Source organism: Tamandua tetradactyla, chromosome 2 (genome assembly GCF_023851605.1).
Source record: "Tamandua tetradactyla isolate mTamTet1 chromosome 2, mTamTet1.pri, whole genome shotgun sequence".
Lineage (NCBI taxonomy): Eukaryota > Metazoa > Chordata > Mammalia > Pilosa > Myrmecophagidae > Tamandua > Tamandua tetradactyla.
In genome coordinates, this window is record NC_135328.1 from 116,407,009 (window position 1) to 116,428,001 (window position 20,993).

The 20,993-nt window shown below is 36.4% G+C and overlaps 1 protein-coding gene across 6 annotated transcripts in view; it reads left to right on the forward strand.

Annotated features, from left to right (window-relative positions):
- KIF27 (kinesin family member 27) overlaps nucleotides 1-20,993 on the forward strand; it is a 220,814-nt gene that overhangs the window by 154,466 nt on the left and 45,355 nt on the right. For all 6 annotated transcript variants that reach the window (XM_077148573.1, XM_077148575.1, XM_077148574.1 and 3 more), the window contains 5 exons: nucleotides 1,415-1,584; nucleotides 2,066-2,172; nucleotides 3,951-4,106; nucleotides 13,759-13,964; nucleotides 18,485-18,682. In XM_077148573.1, coding sequence (XP_077004688.1) covers nucleotides 1,415-1,584; nucleotides 2,066-2,172; nucleotides 3,951-4,106; nucleotides 13,759-13,964; nucleotides 18,485-18,682 — 837 coding nt within the window. The remainder of the gene's footprint in view (nucleotides 1-1,414; nucleotides 1,585-2,065; nucleotides 2,173-3,950; nucleotides 4,107-13,758; nucleotides 13,965-18,484; nucleotides 18,683-20,993) is intronic.

Here is a 20,993-nt window from a genome sequence, read left to right on the forward strand (position 1 = left end):
TGAAATGTTCCAAAATTGACTGTGGTGGTAGTTGCGTGACTCTGTGCATATACCAGAACCAGAACCATTTGTTCACTTTAAATGGATTAATTGGATAGTATGTGAATTATATCTCAATAAAGCTATTTTTTTAAGTAAAAAAAAAAGTTGTTTTAAAAGGAAAAACAAATCACAAGCCCAGAGAAGAAAGTTTGACTCTGAACAAAAAGTTTTATTTCCTCCTGAAATAATCCCTACACTTTGATGAAGAAAAACCTTATACTCATCAGTTTGGGGGTAAAATAGATAACATTGTACTTGTTAGATCAGTATTTCTTGAGCTGGTTCTCTGTAAATAATTTCCCTGCCTCCTCCAACATTCCAGAGTTGGAGGACCAAAAACAGATATCAAAGGCACAAAAATCAGATATTAAAGATTCTTCAGTACCACCAGGTAGGCTTTTCTGGGAGGGGACACATGAGGGCCATACTAAAAATTCAATCTTGAACATCATGTGATATATATTCTACTATATATTAAAATTTTAACAGATTATGATTTATATTAATAAATTGAATGTCTTCTCCAAGGTTTTATTTACTTTTTTTTGAGAAGTCATACTGATATTTGTTTACGGAGAAGTGATGAAAAGGAAATAGTTGGAAATAGAAAGTAGAATAAACGTTTGAAAGCAGCTTGAGATTCATGAATGGGTTTTTTTCTAAGGTTATCTTTTGAGATCTTAAAGTGCATTTCTGACAGAAGCATATTCTAATATAGAAAGCTTCCGGCTAGCCCCTAAAACTCTATTTATGCTATGATATATTTTAAGTATATTACTTAGAATGTTAATTCAGCTAACATAACCGAGCAGATACATTCTGTTTCCAAATTGGGAATATTTTGTCCTGACGGAGGGAGTGGTGATGGCTTTGGATTTCGTCCCGTGGTGGGACTTGGTCTGGAAGGGGATGCAGACCTTTAACAGCTACACTGCAGTCCTCCAACTGTTCTGCAAAGAATGGACTTGGGGAGCAGGGGGGAAGGTAGCAGGGCTCTGGACCAATTATACCTCATGCCTGTTTCCACGTATGGGCTTCACGTTTGTGAGGAACGCCTGTGTATGTTTGAGATGTTATGTTTTCACTTATTCCTCTCTTTGGTTTCATTTTCGCTGTAGTTGAAGATGGAAGAACCTTCTAGAAGAGGAAGAGATGTGTAGATTCTGAGATAAATATGTATCTGTGAGGCCTGTAGTATTGTAAAATGAATTTTGGTTCTTGTTTTCTATTTTGAGTGGGGGTCTTATTTTCAGTGATTGGATATTTTAAGACTACCTATCTAATAATGTCTTTTAAAACACTTTGAGTAATAGGATAAAAGTAGAAGATTTTAAAATCACCTTTTTTGTTGGGTTGGGGACTCATTTGCAAGGTCTACACGAGTCCTCCTCTGTGTTCTCTGGATCGAGTAGTTGCTGGATTTCGAACACGAAGCCAGATGCTGTCAAGTCACATAGAAGAACAGGACGAAGTCCTCCAGTGCCGATTTTCTGATAGTAGCGATGACGAAGACTCAGGAGGTCAAGAGAAATCTGAAGTGAGGTGTGTTAAATGTAGACTGATTTAATAAACATTGTTGTAATTGTATGATGCATTAAATATAGGTACAGGTTTTTTCATTAAGCTACATTTTTTTTCCCATTCAATATAAGAATAGGGACCTTTTTGCTAAGGGTACTGTCAGTTGATGTGTTCTGAAACCAGTGTTTGGATTCAGTTATAAGTCTTACAGTCGAAAGATAATTTTGCTTTCGGAGCTTTGATAGTTGGATTTTGATTTTCAGAAAGAATGTTTTTGAATTTTCCTTATTCTGCTGCTGCAGTGACAGCAAACGTGAATTTTCAACTGAGTCCAACATGGGGGGGCATCCTTGTGTTTTGAAGAATAATAGTAAAATTCTGTTTATTGTATATAATTAATTGCTTTTTTAACATTACTGTCACATTTTAAGGAAATCTAACTTATGGGTAGATTAGAAAAAAGCTAACAAATGACCTTTGATCTTCGTCTTTATTTTTTTAGACACTGTAGAAGTCGCTCATGGATTCAAAAGCCAGGCCCCGTTTGTCCTCTTGCTGAATTGAATAATATTCAGGAGGAAACAATAAAGTCAGATTTTGTGAATGAAGGTACAGAGACTTGCTCAAGCAATTTAAGTCGAATGTTTATAGGACATATCTTTCTCTTCTGTTGATAATTTAAGAAGCATCTAGGGGTTCTCAAAGACTAGAACTTGGTAGAAATGCTTTCCTGGTTGGAAACACTAATGCTCTTTATGTTGTCTGTTCCATCGTAATTTTTTAATCTTTCTATTTACTACCTAAAAAAGCTTTTTTTTTCCATTTAACACCAATCAGTTACAGGTAGAGTTATAGGCTAACTCTTCAGAATAGGTATTTTATATTCAAACCCGAGTTGATATGCTTTGTACTTGTGATTACTTTAAAATACATATTAAGTCATTTACAAGGATGTGTGCTTTACTGCTGACACATGTGGTTACCATTTTTTAAAATTTGATCTTTATTTTTTTATTCTTTTTCCATACATTTTATAATACTCTTATAACTTCATGCATGTTTGGTATTGGATGCCCACTATATCTTAGCATGCAATTAATGAGAATTTTTATGCATCAAATAACAGCATCAAAATGTTTATGTGGCAAAGACTATAAGGATAGTAGGGGATTTTAACTGATCTCTATAGGCCTATGAGTGGTCAAACCAAAAAATAAGGATGTGGGGAATATAATTAACTTGAAAAATAAGCCCTGCACCACAAAAATAGAGAACATCTTTTTTTTTTTATTGTGAAATAGAACATATATACAAAAAAGCAGTCAATTTCCAAGTATATTTTAATAAATAGTTATAGAACAGATTTTAAAGTTTGGTATGGGTTATAGTTCCTCGATTTTTCATTTTTAATTCTAGCTGCTCAAAGACACTGGTGTCCAAAAGAAATATCAATGTAACAATTCAGCAGTCATATGCATTTGTTAAATCCTATCTTCTCTGTTATTCTCTTCCTTCTCTCTTTTTTCTTTTTTTGTGAAAAATAGCATATACACAAAAAAGCAATAAATTTCAAAGTACATTGCAGCAATTAGTTATAGAGCATATTTCAGAGTTGGTATAGGTTACAATTCCACAACTTTAGGTTTTTACTTCGAGCTATAGAAAGCATCTTTTTAAGACCCTATGCATGTACCATTTATAAAAGTTTGACTATATATTACATCACAAATACAACTAAAATCAATTTCAAAGCATGGAATTAGTATAACTCAGTACTCAAGTAACCCTTTGCCATCCTTGAACTGTTTGTTACTGGACGGCAACCAGGAAAGAAACTTGTCAGAATGGAAATCAGTGTACCACCGCCTTCATGGAGAAAGTCTCACTATGAATGAAAAAGGTCAGCTGAATTAAACCAGTGTGCTCCGTGCCATAGTTCATTTACATTCTGGTGCAGGAATGGTAACAAACAGGGCCCTGGGCACACTGAGTAATACAGGGTCTACTGCGTTCTCTGATTGCAGTAAAACTAGAAAAACCCAGCCCTCTCCCCACATGGCGATTTTATCCTTTTCTCAAATATCTCATGTTAAAGCAAAAATCAAAACTCAAATTGTAGCACATCTAAAGGCAATGAAAACTGTGTATTAGAACCTATAGCATATGATTAAAGCATATCTTCTTTTTGTTAAGGAAATGAAAACTCTTAGTATAGGCTAGAGCAACAAAGTCCCAAATGCCATCTATTATTCCTATCTTTCCTTCCTTTCCTTTTTTGACCCTTCCTCTAAATTGCTTTTGTGTGTGCTTTTTCTAACTCTGCTTCTGTTGAATATTTTATAAGCAGAAAGTTTTATTTCTCAAGTTTTGCTTCTTTTACTTTAAAGATGTAAAGGTTGAGTCTCTCCGGGAAAGTCAAGAGTTGAATTTGCAAAACTTAAGGACTTCAGAACTCATACTTACTGAAGCTAAGCAAAAAATGAGAGAACTTACAATTAATATCAAGATGAAGGAAGATCTGATTAAAGAATTAATAAAAACAGGTAATAGTATCCTGTGAACCAGCTCATATGACAAGAAAAAGCTTTAAAAATTGCTTTTGATGTTGTAATGTTTAGTTTTTGAATCTCAGGAATATCTGTTGTAGCTTGGAATTTGGCATAGCGTAGTACACTTTCGAGCTAATATATAAGAGGTTAGTTATCAAAAGAACTTTGCAGTTTTGGGATTTCATGTGAATTGTACTGACTGCCGTGAACTTACTATGTTGTACACTTAAATTATTTGCCATTTTTAAAGAAAGTTGTTATACTAGGCATTTGGGAATATATTTGAGATGTTTTTGTAACTCATTTTAAATAATTTGTTTTAAATTATTAGTCTCCATTTTCTTAATTCATTTTAATCATTAATTATAAATTTTATATTTCACGTGTAGATAATTTTTATTTTTCTAAATACATAAGGGATAAATAGATCAGATTTTCTTACAGATGGGTTATAGCACCATGGATCTCTCTAAGCAAGTATGATTTTGTAGCCTGGTATAACCATCCTGATTGCTTTAAAATAAAGGGTACCTGGGCTTTCAAACAGAAAGCTTTCCTCTTTTTTTTTTTTTTTAATTTTTTTATTAATTAAAAAAAATTACAGGAATGAAACACAAGCATTCCCAATATGTGATCATTCCATTCTACATGTATGATCAGTAATTTGCAATATCATCACATAGCTGCAGATTCATCATCATGATCATTTCTTAGAACATTTGTATCAATTCAGAAAAAGAAACAAAAAGACAACAGAAAAATAAAACAAAAACAGAAAAAAAAAAAACGTACACACCATACCCCTTACTCCTCCCTTTCATTGATCACTAGCATTTCAAACTAAATTTATTTTAACATTTGTTCCCCCTATTATTTATTTTTATTCATTATGTTCCACTCATCTGTTGACAAGGTAGATAAAAGGAGCATAAGACACAAGTTTTTTTTTAATTTTTTTAATTTTTTATTTTTTTATTTTTTATTAATTAACGGGAAAAAAAAGAAATTAACCCAACATTTAGAAATCATACCATTCTACATATGCAATCAGTAATTCTTAACATCATCACATAGATGCATGATCATCGTTTCTTAGTACATTTGCATCGGTTTAGAACTAGCGACACACCAGACAAAGATACAGAATGTTAATATAGAGAAAAGAAATAAAAGTAATAATAATAGTAAAAACAAAACAAAACAAAACAAAAAAACAACAACAAAAAACAAAAACAAACAAACAAACAAACAAAACCTATAGTTCAGATGCAGCTTCATTCAGTGTTTTAACATGATTACTTTACAATTAGGTATTATTGTGCTGTCCATTTTTGAGTTTTTGTATCTAGTCCTGTTGCACAGTCTGTATCCCATCAGCTCCAATTACCCATTATCTTACCCTGTTTCTACCTCCTGCTGGACTCTGTTACCAATGACATATTCCAAGTTTATTCTCAAATGTCCGTTCACATCAGTGGGACCATACAGTATTTGTCCTTTAGTTTTTGGCTAGACTCACTCAGCATAATGTTCTCTAGGTCCATCCATGTTAATACATGCTTCATAAGTTTATCCTGTCTTAAAGCTGCATAATATTCCATCGTATGTATATACCACAGTTTGTTTAGCCACTCGTCTGTTGATGGACATTTTGGCTGTTTCCATCTCTTTGCAATTGTAAATAACGCTGCTATAAACATTGGTGTGCAAATGTCTGTTTGTATCTTTGCCCTTAAGTCCTTTGAGGCAATTCTATATTCTATATTCAGCTTTTTGAGGCAATTCTATATTCAGCTTTTTGAGGAACCGCCAAACTGCCTTCCACAGTGGTTGCACCATTTGACATTCCCACCAACAGTGGGTAAGTGTGCCTCTTTCTCCGCATCCTCTCCAGCACTTGTCATTTTCTGTTTTGTTGATAATGGCCATTCTGGTGGGTGTGAGATGATATCTCATTGTGGTTTTGATTTGCATTTCTCTAATGGCCAGGGACATTGAGCATCTCTTCATGTGCCTTTTGGCCATTTGTATTTCCTCTTCTGAGAGGTGTCTGTTCAAGTCTTTTTCCCATTTTGTAATTGGGTTGGCTGTCTTTTTGTTGTTGAGTTAAACAATCTCTTCATAAATTCTGGATACTAGACCTTTATCTGATATGTCATTTCCAAATATTATCTCCCATTATGTAGGCTGTCTTTCTACTTTCTTGGTGAAGTTCTTTGATGCACAAAAGTGTTTAATTTTGAGGAGCTCCCATTTATTTATTTCCTTCTTCAGTGCTCTTGCTTTAGGTTTAAGGTCCATAAAACCGCCTCCAATTGTAAGTTTCGTAAGATATCTCCCTACATTTTCCTCTAACTGTTTTATGATCTTAGACCTAATGTTTAGATCTTTGATCCATTTTGAATTAACTTTTGTATAGGGTGTGAGATATGGGTCTTCTTTCATTCTTTTGCATATGGCTATCCAGTTCTCTAGGCACCATTTATTGAAGAGACTGTTCTGTCCCAGGTGAGTTGGCTTGACTGCCTTATCAAAGATCAAATGTCCGTAGATGAGAGGGTCTATATCTGAGCACTCTATTCGATTCCATTGGTCAATATATCTATCTTTATGCCAATACCATGCTGTTTTGACCACTGTGGCTTCATAATATGCCTTAAAGTCAGGCAGCGCGAGACCTCCAGCTTCGTTTTTTTTCCTCAAGATGTTTTTAGCAATTCGGGGCACCCTGCCCTTCCAGATAAATTTGCTTATTGGTTTTTCTATTTCTGAAAAATAAGTTGTTGGGATTTTGGTTGGTATTGCATCGAATCTGTAGATCAATTTAGGTAGGATTGACATCTTAACTATATTTAGTCTTCCAATCCATGAACACGGTATGCCCTTCCATCTATTTAGGTCTTCTGTGATTTCTTTTAGCAGTTTTTTGTAGTTTTCTTTATATAGGTTTTTTGTCTCTTTAGTTAAATTTATTCCTAGGTATTTTATTCTTTTAGTTGCAGTTGTAAATGGGATTCGTTTCTTGATTTCCCCCTCAGCTTGTTCATTACTAGTGTATAGAAATGCTACAGATTTTTGAATGTTGATCTTGTAACCTGCCACTTTGCTGTACTCATTTATTAGCTCTAGTAGTTTTGTTGTGGATTTTTCCGGGTTTTCGACGTATAGTATCATATCGTCTGCAAACAGTGATAGTTTTACTTCTTCCTTTCCAATTTTGATGCCTTGTATTTCTTTTTCTTGTCTAATTGCTCTGGCTAGAACCTCCAACACAATGTTGAATAATAGTGGTGATAGTGGACATCCTTGTCTTGTTCCTGATCTTAGGGGGACGTTTTCAATTTTTCCCCATTGAGGATGATATTAGCTGTGGGTTTTTCATATATTCCCTCTATCATTTTAAGGAAGTTCCCTTGTATTCCTATCTTTTGAAGTGTTTTTAACAGGAAAGGATGTTGAATCTTGTCAAATGCCTTCTCTGCATCAATTGAGATGATCATGTGAGTTTTCTGCTTTGATTTGTTGATATGGTGTATTACATTAATTGATTTTCTTTTCTTATGTTGAACCATCCTTGCATACCTGGGATGAATCCTACTTGGTCATGATGTATAATTCTTTTAATGTGTTGTTGGATACGATTTGCTAGAATTTTATTGAGGATTTTTGCATCTATATTCATTAGTTTTCTTTTTTTGTAATATCTTTGCCTGGTTTTGGTATGAGGGTGATGTTGGCTTCATAGAATGAATTAGGTAGTTTTCCCTCCGCTTTGATTTTTTTGAAGAGTTTGAGGAGAGTTGGTACTAATTTTTTCTGGAATGTTTGATGGAATTCACATGTGAAGCCATCTGGTCCTGGACTTTTCTTTTTAGGAAGCTTTTGAATGACTAATTCAATTTCTTTAGTTGTGATTGGTTTGTTGAGGTCATCTATGTCTTCTTGAGTCAAAGTTGGTTGTTCATGTCTTTGCAGGAACCCGTCCATTTCCTCTAAATTGTTGTATTTGTTAGCGTAAAGTTGTTCATAGTATCCTGTTATTACCTCCTTTATTTCTGTGAGGTCAGTAGTTATGTCTCCTCTTCCATTTCTGATCTTATTTATTTGCATCCTCTCTCTTCTTCTTTTTGTCAAACTTGCTAAGGGCCCATCAATCTTATTGATTTTCTCATAGAACCAACTTCTGGTCTTATTGATTTTCTCTATTGTTTTCATGTTTTCAATTTCATTTATTTCTGCTCTAATCTTTGTTATTTCTTTCCTTTTGCTTGCTTTGGGGTTAGTTTGCTGTTCTTTCTCCAGTTCTTCCAAGTGGACAGTTAGTTCCTGCATTTTTGCCTTTTCTTCTTTTCTGATATAGGCATTTAGGGCAATAAATTTCCCTCTTAGCACTGCCTTATATGCGTCCCATAAGTTTTGATATGTTGTGTTTTCATTTTCATTCGCCTCTAGGTATTTACTAATTTCTCTTGCAATTTCTTCTTTTACCCACTTGTTGTTTAAGAGTGTGTTGTTGAGCCTCCATGTATTTGTGAATTTTCTGGCACTCCACCTATTATTGATTTCCAACTTCATTCCTTTATGATCCGAGAAAGTGTTGTGTATGATTTCAATCTTTTTAAATTTTTTAAGACTTGCTTTGTGACCCAGCATATGGTCTATCTTTGAGAATGATCCATGAGCACTTGAAAAAAAGGTGTATCCTGCTGTTGTGGGATGTAATGTCCTATAAATGTCTGTTAAGTCTAGCTCATTTATAGTAATATTCAGATTCTCTATTTCTTTATTGATCCTCTGTCTAGATGTTCTGTCCATTGATGAGAGTGGTGAATTGAAGTCTCCAACTATTATGGTATATGTGTCTATTTCCCTTTGCAGTGTTTGCAGTGTATTCCTCACGTATTTTGGGGCTTTCTGGTTCGGTGCGTAAATATTTATGATTGTTATGTCTTCTTGTTTAATTGTTCCTTTTATTAGTATATAGTGTCCTTCTTTGTCTCTTTTAACTGTTTTACATTTGAAGTCTAATTTGTTGGATTAGTATAACCACTCCTGCTCTTTTCTGGTTGTTATTTGCATGAAATATCTTTTCCCAACCTTTCACTTTCAACCTATGTTTGTCTTTGGGTCTAAGATGTGTTTCCTGTAGACAGCATATAGAAGGATCCTGTTTTTTAATCCATTCTGCCAGTCTATGTCTTTTGATTGGGGAATTCAGTCCATTAAAATTTAGAGTTATTACGGTTTGGATAATATTTTCCTCTACCATTTTGCCTTTTGTATTTTATATATATCAGATCTGACTTTCCTTCTTTCTATACTCTTCTCCATACCTCTCTCTCCTGTCTTTTCGTATCGGACTCTAGTGCTCCCTTTAGTATTTCTTGCAGACCTGGTCTCTTGGTCACAAATTCTCTCAGTGACTTTTTGTCTGAGAATGTTTTAATTTCTCCCTCATTTTTGAAGGACAATTTTGCTGGATATAGGAGTCTTGGTTGGCAGTTTTTCTCTTTTAGTAATTTAAATATATCATCCCACTGTCTTCTAGCTTCCATGGTTTCTGCTGAGAAATCTACACATAGTCTTATTGGGTTTCCCTTGTATGTGATGGATTGCTTCTCTCTCGCTGCTTTCAAGATCCTCTCTTTCTCTTTGACCTCTGACATTCTAACTAGTGAGTGTCTTGGAGAACGCCTATTTGGGTCTAATCTCTTTGGGGTGCGCTGCACTTCTTGGATCTGTATATTTAGGTCTTTCATAAGAGTTGGGAAATTTTCAGTGATAATTTCTTCCATTAGTTTTTCTCCTCCTTTTCCCTTCTCTTCTCCTTCTGGGACACCCACAACACGTATATTTGTGCGGTTCATATTGTCCTTGAGTTCCCTGATCCCGTGTTCAAATTTTTCCATTCTTTTCCCGATAGTTTCTGTTTCTTTTTGGAATTCAGATGTTCCATCCTCCAAATCACTAATTCTATCTTCTGTCTCTTTAAATCTATCATTGTAGATATCCATTGTTTTTTCCATCTTTTCTACTTTATCCTTCACTTCCATAAGCTCTGTGATTTGTTTTTTCAGTTTTTCTATTTCTTCTTTTTGTTCAGCCCATGTCCTCTTCATGTCCTCCCTCAATTTATCGATTTTGTTTTTGAAGAGGTTTTCCATTTCTGTTCGTATATTCAGCATTAGTTGTTTCAGCTCCTGTATCTCATTTGAACTATTGGTTTGTTCCCCTGGCTGGGCCTTATTTTCAGTTTTCTGAGCGTGATCTGTTATCTTCTGTTGGCGTCTGGGCATTTGGTCAGATTTCCCAGGGTGTTGGACCCCACAAGTTGAAAGATTTTTCTGTGAAATCTCTGGGTTCTGTTTTTCTTATCCTGCCCAGTCGGTGGCGCTTGTGGCACACGTTTGTCTACGGGATCCACCAGTAAAAGTTGCTGTGGGTCCTTTAATTTTGGAAAACTGTCGCCGTGGGGGAGTTTCGGCAGCCGAAGTAGCTTGGAAGAGTGCCAGCCGGCCTGGGGGTCCGAACGCGGGGAGGGTCACCGGCCGCCGCAGCCCGGGAGAGCGCCCGACTGAATTTCCTCGTCGTCCCGGGGCGCCAAGCGTGGCGAGAGGGTGCCAGCTGCCGCAGCCTGGGAGAGTACACTGTTCCCAGCCAGACCGGGGAGTCACGTGCTTGGAAGGGACCCCCCGGTCACTGTTCTCCGCGGTCTGGGGATTTCTGACCCAACTCTCTCAGTTGATCCGGGGAGCCTCGTGTGGTGGGGGCCCCAGCCGCCGCGGCCCGAGGGGACCACCTGCCCAATTCTGCCAGCTGGCCTGGGAAGGCGGAAGGGAGGGACTCCGGCCGCTTGCCGTCCCCCCCGGGAAAGCCCGCACCCCTCGGCGATCTCACCGGAGCTGGTTCTCCCAGACAGTCAGCCGTTCCAGGATGGGGTACGCCGTCCCTTTGATCTCCGTCGTGGCTCCGGGAGCTGCCCTGTATCGTCTCCACTGCCCCAGTAGCTGTTCTGGAGGAGGAAAGGTGAGGGTGGCAAGGCTGTCGTGGCCGGTGGCGGAGGAGCCGGTGAAGGCGGAAGAGGGCACGGTGGTGGTTGGAGAGCTGCTGGAGCAAGAGGAGAAAGGGAAAGATAAGATGGCGGATGGCGCGCCGCCAGAGCAGAAGGGGGAAGAGGAAGAGGAGGGCGGGGTAGCTGGCGGGCGTGAGCACCGCGCCGGCGGACAAAGAGGGAGAGGAGGGCGGGCTGGCTGGCGGGGCGTGAGCGCCGCACCGGGCAGGCGGACAAAGAGGGAGAGGAGACACAAGGTTTTCACAATCACACAGTCACACTGTGAAAGCTACAGCATTATACAATCATCATCAAGAAACATGGCTACTGGAACACAGCTCTACATTTTCAGGCAGTTCCCTCCAGCCTCTCCATTTCCTCTTAGATAACAAGGTGATATCTACTTAATGCATAAGAATAACCTCCAGGATACCCTCTCGACTCTGTTTGGAATCTGTCAGCCATTAATACTTTGTCTCATTTCAGTCTTCCGCCTTTTGGTCAAGAGGATTTTCTCAATCCCTTGATGCTGGGTCTCAGCTCATTCTAGGGTTTTTCTCAATCCCTTGATGCTGAGTCTGAGTTCATTCTCTGATTTCTGTCCCGCGTTGCCAGGGAGGTCCACACCCCTGGGAGTCATGTCCCACATAGACAGGGGAGGGTGGTGAGTTTGCTTGTTGTGTTGGCTGGAGAGAGAGGCCACATCTGAGCAATAAAAGAGGTCCTCTTGGGGGTGATTCTTAGGCCTAATATTAAGTAGGCTTGACCTATCCTTTGTGGGGTTAAGTTTCATATGAACAAACCCCAAGACTGTGGGCTCAGCCTATAGCTTTGGTTGTCCATACTGGAAAGCCTTCCTCTTAATCATTAGAACAAAGTGTAATTCTTAATTTCCTAGAGTTGCCATAACAAAGTACCGCAAACTGCATGGCTTAAAAGCACAGATATTTATTGTCTCTTCGGCCTTAGCAGCCAAAAGTCTGAAATCAAGGTGTCACCAGGGCTCTACTTCCTCCAAAGTCAGCTGGGAAGAATCTGTTCCATGCCTCTTCTAGCTACTGCTGGATTGTCCATGACATTCTCTCCTCTGTCTCTGTCTAAATTTCCTTTTCTTATAAGGGCACCAGTTAGATTGGATTAATACCTTCTACTCCAGTATTTAATTTAACATGCTTAGTGCCATCTGTAATGACCCATTTCCAAATAAGATCACATTTTTATATACTGTTGAGTAGGACTTCAACTTATCTTTTTGGGAGACACAATTCAATCCAAACAAGGTAATTTGGCACTCTCCTGATGTCGTCAGAGATGGTGACTGGTAAAAGGGTCAACATGTGCTTACTTTCAAAGCCCTCTCACTAAAGACTTCCTAAAGAGCAGCTTCTTCAACCAATAATAATAATAATAATAATAATAATAGTAATAGTAATGTCAACTATACTATGTTCCATAGATTCTAATATATTTTGTTTTCACATTTTAACACCTCTGAAATGTGTTAATGTGCATCTGAGAATCCGTGGAGCTTAATAATGTATCATGGTGTAATTGGCATTGTATTTTCTTTCCTTAGTGGTTCATAAAATATTGGTGGGGTCTTAGATCTTTAAAATATAGTAATTGTATTTATGTTAAAGTTAGTCATCTAACCATAGAGTATTAGAGCCACAAGAGAATTTGTACTGCATTTAGTTCAATGACCATTTTTCTTAAGAATTAAGAGATTTTCAGTAGTAGAGCAGGATAAGGAACTGGAAAGCAGTATAAAAAACTGTTCTTGGAAATTATTTTTTCCTGGAGTTCTATACTCTATTTCCTATTGCCATGAGTTTGTCATTCTAGTTCAAGGACAGCTAAATATTCAGAGCAGTTCAAACTCAAGTCAGTAGTATGGCTTAGGATGAAGAGAGACATAGAAATATTTATGTTCTATTTTTCTTTACGTTTAAATATAAGGAAAGCATTTTTAAAATAATTCATTTGTAACAGATCAATGAAATGAAAAAGGAGGGGGTCAGCTCTAGGTAAAAGATTCTTAAGTGACATAATAATCGTATGTATTGTTGACTGTGTTTGGATTAAAATAAATCAATTATAAAATACATTTGTGAGATATTTGGGGAAGTCTGAATGTGGACTGGTGAGTATTAATATTCAGTGGTGATACTGACATTTGGTTATATCCATACTTTGTCAGGATGTAAGCGTGTTGAAGTATGTATATGTAAAGTGATACGACACCTGCGATTTACTTTACAATATTTAAGCAAAGTAAAACAGAAGGAAAAAAAGGCATAGATGCAGCAACCATGACAAAGTCTTAGTAACTCTTGAATCTGAATGATGGGGTTTCATTGTCTTCTTTCTCTACTTTTGAGAAGATTGAATGGTACCAGATGGGAATAAAGGGAACTAATTATTAAGGAGCCAGGTGGCAAGCTGTGTTTGATAGGGATGGGAGAAGATAGCTGGGTTTTTAATGCTATGCCCAGGTGGATTTTTAGTATAGAGAATTTTTTATGTTTTTGATGTGTTCTTCAATTTTTTTTTACATAATTTAAAATTGCTTTTATTATTATTTTTATGGTGAAGGTAACGATGCCAAGGCTGTAAGCAAGCAGTATTCTCTGAAAGTAACAAAACTAGAGCATGAAGCAGAACAGGCGAAAGTGGAATTAACTGAAACACAAAAGCAGCTTCGGGAATTGGAAAACAAAGAACTTTCTGATGTTGCTTTGAAAGTAAAATTACAGAAAGAGTTCCGTAAAAAGATGGATGCTGCAAAGCTAAGAGTCCAGGTAATTTTAAAGTATATTTGAGATAACTTATTTAAGCCTTCCTGCTTTTGGGGATTACTGTACTGAGTTTAGGAAAGAAGTAGGAATCAGTTTTTTGTGTGTGTGTGTTTTTTTTTTTTCAGTAGGTGTAAAACCAACAAGAGAAACTGGATGGCAGCTCTTCTTTTTTGACGTACTCGTCAGTTATGTATTTTTACAACCACTAACTGAGTATATTTTTTCATTCAAGAAATGTGTCATTTTAATGCCATTATTTAAAAATACCTGGTAAGAGATAAAAAATGACTGAAATAGTGTCATTTTCTCTTTAAGTCAATTTTCTGAAACCATAGTTGATTGTCTTAAGAAAGATTATTAATTTTGAGTACTACAACTCACTTTAATTTCCTAATTCCTGGATTTAGCTATAACTTTGAAAATAGTTACAGTCAGAAATTCAATTCTACAGTAAATATTCCATTATAAAGAGATGGTATACAATGAAGCCATAGCCAGGTGCTTTGGGGATAGTTAAGGTGCTTTGTTAGTTTGATCATAGCATATTTAATAGAATGTTTCAGTTTTTTTCATCTCATGATCTATTGTTGTCATTTTGTTTTTATTGGAGGTGAATTTTCATTGTAGTTAACCTATACTGAGCATCATTATTATTATTTTGAAAACTGTGCTGTAGTTATTCTTTTCTTTCAGCAAAGTAAGTGTTACTGCCCACCTCCTAAGTGCCAGATCCAGCTGTGTGTGGCAGCAGAGATGAATAGAACAAAAATTTCTCTTCTCCCAGGATACCTAGATTTTTCCCTCCTCAGACATCTGGCTAGATATCTTCAGTAAAAGTTTTTACCTCAAATCAACAGCCAAGTCAAAATAATATGATTTGAATGTTTGAACTGCTTAAAGGCGGATGTTATATATGCCACACCTACCACTTTTCTTTCCAGAATACATATTTTCATTTAATTCAGTTTAGAAAGTTTTGGATCAATTCTTACTCTTGGCTTGAAGCTTCATATTAGGGCTATGATGTTTAACAAAATATTCATTTTTACAAAACATTACTAGAACACAACAATTAAGATTTTTCCTTTCTGTTTATTATGAAATTTTGTTTATTGTTTCATAGGTTTATATCCTAGCTTCAGCTCTGATTGTAATTCTTATACTTAACATTAATACTGACCAGAATTATTGTTTTTCTAAAAGGTTTATGTATTGTATTTATCATATACAACTATCATTTAAATCTGGCATATGGATTTAGAGAAGATTATTTTTATATTTTTTTCTATTTCACATAGCTAAAATGATTGTGATTAGAAAATTAAAGGTTATTAATAGAGTTTGTGAATTATCTTATCTTTGCTTCCCATGTTTCCTGCTACATATTCTTTACTGCCCAGGGTACTGATAAGGAAAGGAAAGAAGACACAGGACTTTAAGCTTAAAAGAAACATCCAACACAGCAGAGGACTGAAACAAGATTATGTGTAGTTTAAGAACTTCCTGTGCCTTTATCATTTGCACTACCAGTGGGGATGAGGATGATGAGTGTGGTGGGGATGGTGATAAGGACAGTAGTCACCATTTGTTCAGTGTCCACAAAGTGGACATATATATAGACTTACCAGATGTCCATATATGTATCATTCTATATATATATATCATGTCTATATAGGTATCATATATAGAGACTTACCAGATGTCTATATATGTATCATTTACTCTTTAATCCTTTGCAGTGGATATTTTAATCTCCATTTGTAAAATGGAGAAACTAAGGTTTAGAAAGGTAAAATAATTGATTCAGAGTCACATAAGATGTGATGACAATACCAGTTTTCAATATTGTCAATATATAGCATACCATTTAAAAAGATTGAAATACCAGCTTTTTTTATTGGCGTAATGCAATTATTTCAATATATAAAAAAACATGTAATCTGTATTTTTATGTCTTTAAATGTATGTAGAGAGCTATATGCTGTATTAATCTTCTAATACTAACAACGTCACTTTTGAGCTCCTGTGAGGTGGAATAGTATCTGTGGAATAAGTGTAAAAGACAGTGGCATGGAGTGTTGAAGTCAAGAGCATGGGTTGTCAGGTTGAGGCCTAATATAAAGGGTCCTAGATTGTATGTTCTTACAGCAGTCACATCTGTTCTGGAGTTGTAACTGTTATTTCTAAATTCTGAGATGCTAAGCTATTTGTGTATAGCCTGGTCATCCTGTAGAACTTTGGGTATTTGTGTGACACCTGAGACTCAGAGTTAGAGCTCTGAAGCTATGAAAGTCAGCAGTACCCCATACAGCAACTGTTTAAAAAGCTAAAAAAGTGATCAGACTTTGAGTGGAGATATGCATGAAGCTAATCTGAATAGGACTAAGGTAAATCAGAATACAGGGTAAAGGATGATATGGTCTGTTTTCTAAAACTTCAACTTCTGTGTGAGTTCAAAGGGAGAGATGTTTATTTGGTGCAAAATTTATATTTTTGATAGCACATTATCTAATTTAACTTCTCTGATCAGTTTAGTTGAACACTATAATTACATGGAATCTTGAATAGGGAATGAGATCTTGTTGGCTTGTATAGGTTAGTATGATGCCCGGATATATCCCAGAGTAATTTGGGCAGAGAATAAAAAAATAGTTGTAAAATCCCCTTGGGGGATTGGGGATATAGGAGGAAATATTCAACTTCCCCATCTGGGGAATTCTTGATATTCTCTCAAGCAGTGAGGATAAGCAATTCAATAGATCAAGCCGATGGTCTTGGGGCTTATAATTATGCCCAGAGAGCCTTTTTTGTTACTCAGATGTGGCCTCTCTCTCTCTAAGCCAACTTGCAGGTGCACTCACTGCCCTCCCCACTACATGGGACATGACTCCCAGGGGTATAAATCTCCTTGGCAACATGGGACAGGACTCCCAGGGATGAGCCAAGACCCGGCATCATGGGATTGAGAAAACCTTCTTGACCAAAAGGGGGCGGAGAGAAATGAGACAAAGTGTCAGTGGCTGAGAGATTTCAAACAGAGTCTAGAGGTTATCCTGGAGGTTATTCTTATGCGTTATATAAATATCCCTTTTAGTTTATGGTGTGTTGGAGTGGCTGGAGGGAAGCACCTGAAACTGTTGAACTGTATTCCAGTAAACTTGAATCTCGAAGATGATTGCATAACTATGTGTTTACAATGTGATTGTGATTGTAAAAACTTTGTGGCTGATGCTCCCTCTATCCAGGGTATGGACAGATGAGTAAAAAAGTAAGGTCAAAAAATAAATAATAGTGAGGGATAAGGGGTAAAGAAATTGGGTAGATTGCAGTGCTAGTGATTGGTGAGAAGGGAGGGTTAAGGGGTATGGGATGTATGGGTTTTTTCTTTTTATTTCTTTTTCTTAGTGATGCAAATGGTGATGAATACACAACTATGTGAAAAAGAAAGAATGCCACTCTAAATTAAAAGAAAAAAGACAATGGCAACCTTATACAACTTTTATCAATATTTAAACTGATATTGTCAATATTATGTTAAATAGACATTAAAATACTGGTATTGTTATATGTACTCCAGTTACAATTACTGTCAGTAATAAGACACAAAGCCAGCATACAGATCCAGGTGTGGGAATCCGCAAAGGACACTCTGACCCAGTGGTACTCAAAGTAGTCCATCTGCAGACTTGTATTTTGTTGGTCTGCAGTAAGATAAAGATAAATCAACATACCACTTCCTTCATCAAGAAAACTTGCAGAAGTTTTCTGCAAGGTCACCTGAATCTGATAGTGTTCTCAGTGGTGCAAATTGACAATAGCAAACAATCTGTGGACTGACTCTGGTCTGTAGACCACAGTTTTAGTAACATAGTTGCACTGCTCTAAGCTACAATGCCTCAGGGAATAATTAGTTTAATTAAAACAAAATGTGTTCATGTTAAAAATCTATTGCCAAAATAAAGGAAATAATTAATGTGGTCTGCATAATTTACAAATGACCTCACCTTAGGTTTTTGTCACCTAAGAGGCAGTTAGTGTACTGCTAAGCAAATAATCCAAGTTTAGTCTGTTTGTTTGATCAGAACTGAATTGTAATGCTCTGGTATTTTATATTGCTAGTATAAACTCTTTGAAAATGTTAGCAATTTTTTAATGCTTTTTACAGATAATTTTAGTTAGAGGAGGAGAAGTTATGCTTACAATAGATGTTGAAATAGTAATTGTAATGATTGGTCACTCAGGAAAAATGATATCAGTTCTGATCATTTTAACTAAGGGATTAAGATTTAGACTAAAGGTAAAAATAAAGCACAGAGGAATACTATGCAGCCATATAGAAAGAACAAATCCACAAGAGGTTGGAAAGACTTCTACAATAGGTCAAGAAAGCAATTGTTTGTGAACCCATCAAAAAGAAAGTCTGGACAAGTTGCCTACCCTTGCCACTGAATTAGGAATTTCATTTTAACTGAGAAACGTGATAGATGCAGTTTTTCATTTTGAAATATTCCACATGCTCTCAGGTTTTACAGAAGAAGCAACAGGATAGTAAGAAAATGGCAACGCTGTCCATCCAAAATGAGAAGCGTGCTAATGAACTGGAGCAGAATGTAGGTCACATGAAGTATCAGAAGGCACAGCTGCAGAAAAGACTTCGAGAAGAAAATGAGAAAAGGAAGCAACTGGATGCAGAAATTAAGCGGGATCAACAAAAAATCAAAGTAATATTGTCATACTTTTCTGTTAAGCATAACATGTAATGTTAAACACCTCTGAGCTAATGAAGCCAAGGTCTTGATTCAGGTGGCTTGTGAGTTCCCTAACTTGGCCTTATTCACGTTAAAGTTTTGTTCATCTACATAGTGAAACCAACTTATTGAACTGAGTACTTTCAGTTTAATAAGGTCTTTGACTTCAAAAAGAATGTATAGTGGTATAGTTTCTCTTACTAAGCCTTCATTTTAGTTGAGGATGTAAAAAACATAAAAATATAAATCAGACTTTAAATAATATCTAACATTTGAACAGGATTTCTCATTTTCAAAGTACTTTGATAGGCATTTTCCATGTAGGACGTGGGAAAAACCATGAAATAGAATGGTACCATTTCATTCATTGTGAGCAGAAGAGTGAGCAGACCTGTCTGTCCAGCAGTTCTATAGATGGATTGGCCTGGGGAGGAACTGGTGGTGTAAATCTGGGCTCTGGAGTCAGACAAACCTGGGACCAAATCCCCGCTCACACAGTTGCTAACTGGGAAACCCTTTTCTATATTGAGAAAATCACTCTCTCTGAGTCTGTTTTTCCTTAATCATACTTATCTTAATTATATTTGCCTCACAGGGTCCTTTTGAAGAAAAGGATGATGATTGTAGTAACAATAGCAAACAACTATGTGTGCTAGTCTGTGTTCTATTGAAATGTCAAGCTAAATCCAAGGCTTGGAGCATAATTGAGGGTTCCTAGATTTTTAACAATGGAATATAATATGTTCCCACACCTTAAAAAAAAAAAAACTATACAAAATTTAGCAAGAACTCAAAGAGCATTAATAATAATGGCAATAATTATTATAATAGCGATCTTTTTTTTTTTCATATTACTTTCAGTCAATACTTTGCTAAACACTTATCTTATTTAACCTGTTTCTCCTGGGTTCCTTCTTTAAACACCTGAGATATTTTTCACCTTGAAATTATTCTCTTTCAACCATATTTTTCCTTCCATCTACTCCCTCTCTCTCTCTTCTCCCTTGTATAACCAAACTTCATGAAAAAGTTGACTCCATCTGCTTATTTCCTTTGCATCCACTTATCCTCTCCAGGCTGCCTTCTGGCTCTTCCATCTTCTTTAAAGGTCTTGCAAAGTTCACTGTGCTCTCTGTGTCACTAATGTCCTCTCTTACCTAACACCGCAGTGGCATCCAGTACAGTTCACTACTCCTTCCGTCTTGAAATATTTTTCTCTTTGCCGTTGTGAAATCACACTCACCTTGTTTTTCTCTCTGATTGCTTGTTCTTGGTTTTTAGTAGCTCATCCTGTTCTATCAGTCCTTCAGATATTGGAATTCCTCAAGATACTAGCAACTGCATCTTTTTCCTGGCTTCAGAAAAACTGACAACCCCCAAACTTAATCCTTAATCCCATATCTGTCCTTTGAGCTACAGATTCATATGTTCAGTCATTGACATCTACACTAGGTTATTTTATAGATTAATTCATGATCTCCTTACTTATCTCTCCCACACCCTTCGTGGGGGAAGAAAATATAGTTCTCCAGTGTGCCTTACACATACCAATTCATTCAATTGGGTAAACTAGAAATTTAGGAGCCACCCTTTACTTTCTCCTCTTCCTCATCCATAACCAACAAACCATTAAATCCCATATATTATATCTTCTGAATATCTTGGATCTATCCAGTTCTCATTTCTACTACCAACAACCTAGGTCTTTCTTACAGTACTTCCTTCAGTATGAGGAGCAGGCCTGCCTCTTGGTTTTGTGGATCTTTGGGTCTCAGAGCCTCTTCTCTTATAGGCCCTAGCTTAAACCAGTGAAATACAACACTCTCTAAATCCCTGCCAAGGAAAAAGAAAAAATTCTCAGTTTTAGAGTGTATAGACTGCTGAAATGCAACTCTACTTGTAACTTAAACTTTTCATGTTCTTATCTAGGGCAATTCAGTTCCTTCTAGTCATATCTTCTCTAATTGTAGCTCAAAGACCCATTTAAAAGAGGTGTAGATTGTATTTCAGAAAAGGGAATAGAATCCCCAAGGATATATTGAAATTCCCACTTCATGCAAAACAAAACAAAACAAAACAAAACAAAACCTGCTCATGGTCCTAAAGGACATCTTGCCTTCTGTTTGGAGCTAACTTTCTGACACTCCTATTTTCCATTTTCCTCTTGAGTAAATATTACAACTTCTTCTTAGAGCAGAAGTTTAAAACATTTTTTTTACTTTTTTTTTATTGTGATAACTTTAGAGCAGAAATTCTTAATTCAAGTCCATGGATGGGCTAAGAG